This window comes from Staurois parvus, unplaced genomic scaffold (assembly GCF_062004578.1).
Source record: "Staurois parvus isolate SC_StPar_1 unplaced genomic scaffold, SC_StPar_1.0 ptg000361l, whole genome shotgun sequence".
Taxonomy (NCBI): Eukaryota; Metazoa; Chordata; class Amphibia; order Anura; family Ranidae; genus Staurois; species Staurois parvus.
The window spans coordinates 7,139,105-7,147,922 of record NW_028318157.1 but is presented as its reverse complement, the minus strand read 5'-3'; the positions used below and the strand labels follow the sequence as shown (position 1 = coordinate 7,147,922).

The 8,818-nt window shown below is 42.4% G+C and overlaps 1 protein-coding gene across 1 annotated transcript; it reads right to left on the bottom strand.

Moving 5' to 3' along the window:
• Nucleotides 1-2,095: 2,095 nt before the first annotated feature.
• On the bottom strand, nt 2,096-8,416 carry LOC149456504 (protein EOLA1-like). Its single transcript, XM_089684950.1, has 2 exons — nt 7,976-8,416; nt 2,096-5,645 (listed from the first exon to the last, which is right to left on the bottom strand). The coding sequence occupies exons 1-2, from the start codon at nt 8,226-8,228 to the stop codon at nt 5,434-5,436; spliced, it is 465 nt and encodes a 154-aa protein (XP_089541076.1). The 5' UTR covers nt 8,229-8,416; the 3' UTR covers nt 2,096-5,433.
• Nucleotides 8,417-8,818: the final 402 nt, after the last annotated feature.

Genomic DNA, 8,818 nt, shown 5'->3' with positions numbered 1-8,818 from the left:
GATCATGCAACAGGAAGGGGTTAGTATAATCAGAAATACCACCAAACATCCTATCTCCCACCAATTATGGGTGCTTTTGGTGCAGGTCCAGCAGCCTTTCCATGCTCCATGCACTGCCGCTCTAGGAAACAAACCGCTGCATGCCACTAATGTCACTTTAGTGAGCAGCCAGCCATTGCTGTATGTTTCCCCATGAAAGAGATTGTTACTTCCTGGACAGATGACAAGTGTCAAAACAAACAGGAAGTGAGGGGAAATCTCTTAAGACAATATTTAAACCAGACCAAATTATGTACAGTATGCAGACACAGACAGCACTTAAAGTGGATTTTTCACCAGTATTTCACTGCCTCCCTCTTACATAACGGCACATTGTCTTTTTTCTCCAGTTCAATAAATACCTTCTATGATGTTCAATGATATCCTATTCCTTATACCTTGCTATTAAGAGTACCGTAGGCCTTGTCCGCCTGCACGCTCCTGTTGTATCACGTCACACCTGCAGGGATTGAAATGGTGAAATATCACCTGTGTCTGCAAAGACCTTATCAATACAGGTGTGAATCTTGTACAGCCTTCTGGGATGTGTGACTTGATATTGCAGGAGGGTACAGGCAGACAATGCTATGTCACTATCACCTATGCAAGAAATAAGGATGTGGAATGGTGCTGCACATTGATATGTACCCTATGCTTTTCATGCACTGAGAAGTCATAAAAAATATAATGGACGCTTCAGGGCTTTTGTCCTCATTTCTATGTGAGAGACTTCTCTGCCATTTTGTAAAAAAAAAAAAAAGACTATTTGCCTGTTATCTTTATACACATTATTATTATACAGTATTTATAAAGCGCCAATAGTTCGCTCAGCGCTGTACATTACAAAGGGGGACAGAACATGTGACAGAACAATACCAATACAATACATGAGGGAATCGAGGGCCCTGCTCTTTCGAGCTTACAATCTAGGGGGGAGTGGGTGGTGGCACAGGAGGAGATAGCTGTGGGGGATGGAGTGGTAGGAAGAGTGGAGGAGGTCGGCAGGTTAGCAGGGGGTGGGGTAGGCTTCCCTGAAGAGATGGGTTTTCAGGGTGCGCCTAAAGGAGAGGAGAGTAGGTGATAATCTGATGGGTTGGGGCAGGGAGTTCCAGAGAATGGGTGACACCCTGGAGAAGTCCTGGAGGCGGGCATGGGAGGAGGAGACCAGGGAACTAGAGAGAAGGAGGTCTTGTGAGGAGCGGAGTGTGCGTGTTGGGCGGTACTTGGATATTAGGTCAGTGATGTAGTTCAGGGCAGTATGGTGGACAGCTTTGTACGTCAGTGTTAGGATTTTAAATTTGATCCGTTGCGCAATCGGAAGCCAGTGGAGGGATTGGCAGAGGGGGGTGGCGGAAACAGAGCGGTTGGAAAGGTGAATGAGTCTGGCAGCCGTATTCAGGATCGACTGAAGCGGGGATAGCCAGTGGCGAGGCAGGCCAGTGAGGAGGGAGTTGCAGTAGTCGAGTCGTGATATGAGGAGGGAGTGGATGAGCTGTTTAGTGGTTTTTGGGGTTAGGAACGTTCAGATTTTGGCGATGTTGCGGAGGTGGAGTCTGCACGAGTTTGTTAAAGATTGGACTTGGGGCTGGAAGGATAGGTTGGAGTCCAAAATGACACCAATCTCTTCCATGCTGCTTGAATACATATTAACCTCCTTCCTACAGCCTTGGCATTTCAACCTATATCAAACTTGTGCTAGTTTTTACCTTTCGAACATCTGTTTAAACAAAACGAACATTCTGCTTTCTGAACTCTTGCCAACATGAAAAATAGAGGGTTCACCTATGCTAAACATTACTAAGAATTTTGAGACTATTTCTTTCTGAATTCAAAGTATCCATTTATTTTGGTATACTATAATTTATGTAAACTTGATATACCCTTTCTGGGATGTATTTTCTATCCATGCTAATTTTTTGATCTTTTAAACTCCTGCCCAGAGGAGAAATCCTCAAAACAATAACTACTGTATATTTGATTGTTGTCACAAATGGATTCAATAAAGATTTGCAGAAACAAATATGCAGTTATTTAGAGAGACGGGTAAAGAAGGAAATAAAGTTAAACAGTTTATTTTTATTTATTTTCTTGTTCAGTATGTTTATTGGTTTATATATTGCCGTTATTACATTTATTTTCTTATAGGTCCTTATATAGCACCTACAAGTTGATGAAAGGTCTCATTTAAACTGTTGCAGGTTATAAAATTTCACTGTTTTTCAAAACTAAAATGTTTTAACTGGAATTTGGAAAGTAGACGGAAATACTGACTGCATGACATTTAGTTTACTAAAGCTCTGTACAGTATGAACAATTTTTGTTTTCATCCCATGCTGACGATCTCCTTAAGTATTTTTCAGCCACATGCTGTTATTTATTAATTTCAGGTACTTATATAGCGCCATCAATTTACACAGTGCTTTCACACACACACACACACATATATATATATTTTACATTCACATCAATCCCTTACCCTCAAGGGGTGTACAGTCTAAGGTCCCTAACTCACACTCATACATACACATACTAAGGCCAATTTAGACAGGAGCCAATTCACCTACCAGCATGTCTTTGGAGTGTGGGAGGAAACCGGAGTACCCGGAGGAAACCCACGCAGGCACGGAGAACATACAAACTCCAGGCAGCAGATGTGGCTGGGATTCATACCAACGACCCTAGTACTGCCAGGTGGAAGTGCTAACCATTTAGCCACTGTGCTTGCATTCTAGCTCTGGACTTGCAGCCTGACAGTGGATCTTGCACAATGTGTGTCACAACAGCTGATTATTTTCTTTACCATAGGCGCATTTGACAAGGTGACAACATAGGAGCACAACTGGGAGACAACCATCATCTCAGTGCCCAATAAAGACGGCAGGATTTTCATGTATTCTTTAAAGTAGAATTCCAAGATCAACCTAACTAGTCTTATGCAGGACATAGACTGGTCGAAAATCAGCCGGAAAAAAAAAAAACGGCCGATTTTCACACAGTTACTGGGTTAATTGGTTGGCCGTTTTTCGGGATTTTGGCACATTTTTTTTTATTGGTGAAGTTGGAAAAAAAATCGTCCGATTTTCCCGGCAATGATGGGCAAATCGGCCGATCTTTTTACCGATAAAAAAATCTGCACATGAGCCGTGACCTGCAAGAAGAAGAAGAAGAATTCCAGTCCGCTATTATATTTGACATGAAAAAGTATTGCGGTGGCAACAATGTATATTTGTACCCGAATAAAAACATCTGTATCCAAAATGGATACAAATAGATACATTGTTGCCACCGCAATACTTTTTCATGTCAAATATAATAGCGGCGCTCTCTGCAGGGACAGAATTAAATGCCGGCCGTAGATGGGACGAAAATCAGACGATTTTTTTTACTGTTGGTAGTAACGTCGGCTTACTAAACGACTGATTTTTCTTTTTTTTTTAAAAAAACAGCCAGTTTTTGACCCGTCTATGGCCTGCGTTAAAAATGCTCATTCCCTCCCCCTAACACCTATGCTGACTAACCTGTATATGAAAGATGTATATAACTATACATACTGCTACGGTAAGGTCATGTAATCCCTGGTCAGCCAGCACCGGCTGCAGAGCAGTGGAGAGAGCACTCAACAATGGCTAGTAAAGCCTGGAATTATGGTGTTACCCATAAGCTCCTATGACCCATGTTTTCTTGGTGCTCCCTCCTCTCCCTTGTAGCTGCTGCTGACAGACACAGTGGAGCCAGATCACATTACACTGAAGCTAGCTGAAAATAGGCAAGTATATACTGTACATCTCACAGCATAGGTGTTAGGAAGAGGGGGAGCATTTTGAAGACTAGTTAGCATAAGAGCACTTCTTTCAATAAAGTAGAATCCTGGTATAAACCTTGTTGCTCCCTTCCCCTCCACAGATGCATACTTATTTTGAGCCACTAACTGTGGCATTTGTTGTTCGTTTACATTCAGCATCACAGGTTTTCACTGTTCTGGCTCTGCCTGCACAATACAAACCCATAGACTTTATTAGGCTTGTCTATGTTCATCTCTGGCCTTGGGATACTGCATTACAAAGGTCTATAAAGCTGTAATGCGCTGGCAAGAAGACTTGCAATGCTGGAAATAAACACTGTAGCCCAGTGTTTCCCAAACTTTTTTCAGTCAAGGCACCCTTTAAAATTATGGACAGTCTTGAGGCACCCCATTCTAAAATAAGGTGCCTCTCGACTACCCATAATTTTAAAAGGGCACCTCATTCTAAAATGGGAAAAACTATTCTAATAGTTTCATATAATGCAGCAACATCCACACATGTACGACATCCAACATTAGAGGTGATTTATTCTTCCAAAGCAAATACATTTTTGCACACTGGTACTGACTAGTATTCCCATGTTTCTCTTCTCCCTCGGTTTTTCTCCATCACTGAGCTAATGTGACCCCAGCACTGACGGAGAGGGGCAAGAGAGGGTCAAACTAGGATTCTGTGTGGGCAGCTGACTTCTTCCTTATCAACTGATGATATCATTGGTTGTCAGGACGCTGGCGGCTAGAATGTCGTAATGGTGCACAATGAAAACTTGTGGCTTTGTGAAACTTAAAGGCAGGCTTGTTCCACCTGCTGGCTTGCATACAAGTTTTGGGCAATTTTTAGACATTTTGCCAAGGCACTCCTGCAGAAACCTCAAGGCACCCCAGGATGCCTGGGCACCCTAGTTGAGAAAGGCTGCTGTAGGCTATGGCCGCTGGATTGAGTTGGGTATGCTTCTGGGGAGACGTAGGGCAGATTAGACTAAGTCAAGGGAAAAGGCCAAAATGGAGAAGTGCCATTATCCTTTAAAACAATGCTCACAATAAAATGTGAAAGCTTTTATGAAATGTATTGCTTGGGTTTAGATCTTCTTTAAAGCCGGCTTCACCTGGGCAAATACACACACCGGATTCCAGCGTGAAGAATCAACAGATTCTCACAGCTGGGAAGACAAGTGTATGCGAATAGCGGCATATGCTCAACTTATACTAAGTAATGACAGGCTGACAGCAGCTGCCGCTGTTTGCGTTTATCTACACGCCAAGTAGTTGCCTTTGGTTAGGGATGGATGAATGTTCTTGTATGCAGGTGTGCTTGGTGTGCAGATACATGCAAACAGTAATGCTGCTTTTTTCTGCAAGAATCCATTGATTCTTTTGCGGGTATCCAGTGTATGTGTCTAATTGCCCATGTGAAAGGGGCCCAAAGGCAGTCTCTAGTGAACAACTGCATTATAATTTTACCTGCTTACTTACCAAAGACTTGTGAAATAATACACTTAGTCCATGTTCCATCCACCTATGGAATGCTACAAAACTACACAGTACAAAAGTGGAAATGTCTTTTCAGAGCCTGTAGCTGTAATGCCATCCAGTTATGAAGGTATTAAATGATAGGGAACAGTCACTGTCCAAATGTCTTTGCTGCCTCTTGCTGGAATTGGTTCCAATAGCCACCTGGGGTTGGAAACAGCAGTCAGGTATTTCCCTTGTAGACCAATCAGCAGAGCTTTATTTTCAAGTTCTAGGGTGTCTTCAGTGGGCATATCATCTGCACATTGCCAGGTATCACCGATGTCAATAAGACCTGTTTATAAAAGAGGATAAACAATACATTTGTTGAACACCATATGGTAGAGTTTTCCATGCAATTCATGTAGAAAGCTGTTTTTTTACTGCCGGGAAAGAAAAATAGGACTAAAATACCAATCCTGAGGAAAATGCTGCTATTGGCTCCCTGCTCTACTAATGTGACCAGAAGATTAGGCATTTGATCATGTAATCTCTGCTGGAAAGGAAGATCTTCAGGAAAGAAAGTTGTTCCTTTCAAAGTGTATCTATAGCCAAAACTTTTTTTTTAAGTTTTGGATAGAATGTGGAAGGACTAAAACTCCTGTTCCTAATGTGATCAGAGGGTCTGTTGGAGAGTTTCCCTCACTTCCTGTCTAGGAAATGGTTGTCCCCAGAGCAGGAATTAAGGGTAAATTTCTCTTTAACAGCAGCATAGACTAGGGATGAGCTCAGGCATGTAAAGATAAGAGTCCAAACTTGCCTGAGTTATCCTACCAATAAGCAGTCAAAGCTGACAGGCAATCATAGGATCTATTGGAGTTGGAATTAGTCCCCACCCCACACATATGCAAGGGGTGTGTATACATGTGACTGCAAGGCAGAGAATGCCACTGCTGCCTATGATTGGCTGTTGGCTTTGACAGCTTTCTGCTGGGATAGCTCAGATGGTTTTGAATTAGTGCCTGAGCTCATCACTGACACAAAGATATGTAAAAATACATTTTGAACCACTTCCCTTCTGCTGTACATACTTTATGTCCTCGGATGGGAGTTGTGCAGCCATAATCGTGGTATCTTTTTTTTTAGCTCAAACAGTGGACTTTCATATAAAAAGTGATCGAGTGGCTATATAGCCACTCGATCACTTTTACAGGTAGCAGAAGGGCATCTCCCTACCACCACTGCCTATACTAGGCTCTCCCATCTAACCAGGGGGCCCGGTACTGATGTGATCAATCACATCAGATGCACTAAAAATTTGTCCCCCTCTGTGACATCAGAAACCTGAAGCAACAAGGTTTTTGTCTCTTCCAGTTTATGTTTGTTTACAGGCCAGTACGGGCTTGTAAAGCATCTGATGATCATATGCTTTGGAGGCCAGAGGAGACCTGTGGGGTCCAATAAACCCCGCCTCTCTCCATAAAGAGGGCCTGTCATGGTCCATGCTATCACAAGGGATCGTATTAAAGGTACAGTGTAAAAAATAAAAACATTTTAGGCACCCCCTATGCTCAATTGCCAATGCAAAAGCACACTAGGGTTGCGCAGACATATGTAAACAGTGACTGCACCACACATTCAAGGAATCTTCGATCGTCAGAGCACTGATTCTAGCCCCAGACCTCCTGTGTAACTCTAAACTTAGAACCTGTAAAGTAGGGGTAGACAGACTTTGGCCCTCCAGATGTAGCATAACTACAAGTCCCATAAGACATTACAGGACTCTGACAGTATGACTCCCAGAGGCATAGGCATGATGGGTAGTTTTGCAACAGCTGGAGTACCACAGTTTGCCTACCCCTGCTGTAAAGGTTTGTAGTCATTCCATGGGTGTATGAAATTTTAAAGTGTGACATGTTAAGTGTATATTTACTTGGTGTACCATCATCTTTTATATTGTACCAAACATGGGGTGTTATATTGTGTTTGTGTGCACTAATATTCATTAAAGTGTATTTTTTCCTGACAATTTGTTTGATAAACTGCTTTGCAAATATTGTGCAACATAAAAATTGCAACAACAAGCATTTAATTCTCCAGTGCAGCTGTGCATTATAGCCAATCAGCTTTTAACTTCAGCTAGATAAATTAATCTTTGACAATAAAATCTGGAAGCTGATTGGTTTCTATGCAGAGCTGTACAAGATTTTGCATCATGCAATTTTTAGAAATAGCTCCAGGGCCACTTATCTGTACCTCTATACATGCAAACACCTGGACACAACGGGTTGATTTACTAAAACTCGAGAGTGCAAAATCTGGTGTAGCTCTGCATAGAAACCAATCAGCTTCCAGATTTTCTTTTTTTTGTCAAATCTTCTTTGAAGAAGCTGAAATTAGAAGCTGATTGGCTACTATGCACAGCTGCACCAGATTCAGTTTCATTAAATCAACCTGTCTGTCACTGATTTGCACAAGGGACTGTATGTCACTCCAATGCCTAGGCTTCCAGTCACATGACCTAAGAGCACAAGATCAAAACAGATTTTTTTTCTCCAACAGTACTTTTTTCTGCTCATCTTTACTCATACAAGACTTTACCCTATGGGTTCTAATAACAATGCGGGTAAAAAAAACAAACAAAAAACAATCAGGTAACAGATAAAATAAAACTAGAATACATACCAGCAATGACTCCCCTGCCAAACTGCTCCCCTTTATCTAAGAGTTGCTGGACCCCAGCAGTTGGCATCCCCAGTCTGTCCTGCAGAATGTCCCTCCAGTCCTGGCCATCCCAGTCCTTCACTGCTATGTGTATGGCTAGAGTGTTGTTCTTATGATCGGCCAGCAGAGGGCGCCAGCGCGTTTCCACAGTTTTCACTCCGTTCAATAGCAGACCAGCATACGGCTGCCGGAAAGACAGACAACCGAGCTGCATGACCCGCCGCCTCCGCCCCGCTCGATAGGATTATGTGTCTGGATACAAGGACAAGGTTATACAACGGTTCCTCCAACGCTGCCCTGCTCTATGGAACAATACCGCCTGAACACGCCAGCAGGAAGCGATAGGCTGCAGAGCCCTCTCCTGGCTAAGAATAGGATCAGCAGAAACTACATTTCCCATAATTCCCACTGCTTCTGTATTGAACAAGACAACTTTATTAAGTGAGGAATGTGAGCATTATAGAGAACAAGCACGTGGTTCAATCATCAAAGCTTTAACCCCAGACTTTGTTTTCAGCCTGTTCTTGTCACATTTCATTGGACTTTACTCAAATTATCCAAGTTGTTCTGAAACAAAGATATTCGTCCTGGAATGTTAGATTTGAAAATTAAGTGGGAAACTGTAATGACTTTCCAGTGGCTGCATGCACAGGGAATGTAGACCAAGCCGGGCTGTATATTAATGTCTTGCAGTCAGGCTCATTGCATATTTTTGGGAGAAGAAACGACTATTATTATTATACAGGATTTATATAGCACCAACAGTTTGCTCAGCGCTTTACAATATAAAGGGAGACAATACAG

What these genes read in the sequence shown, in the direction of transcription:
- LOC149456504 (XM_089684950.1), bottom strand. Translation starts at nt 8,228, where the DNA reads ATGCAGCTCGGTTGTCTGTCTTTCCGGCAGCCGTATGCTGGTCTGCTA. An exon ending in TGGCAGGGGAGTCATTGCTG is followed by an intron (nt 5,646 to 7,975) that starts GTATGTATTCTA and finishes TTTTATAAACAG; the next exon opens with GTCTTATTGACATCGGTGAT.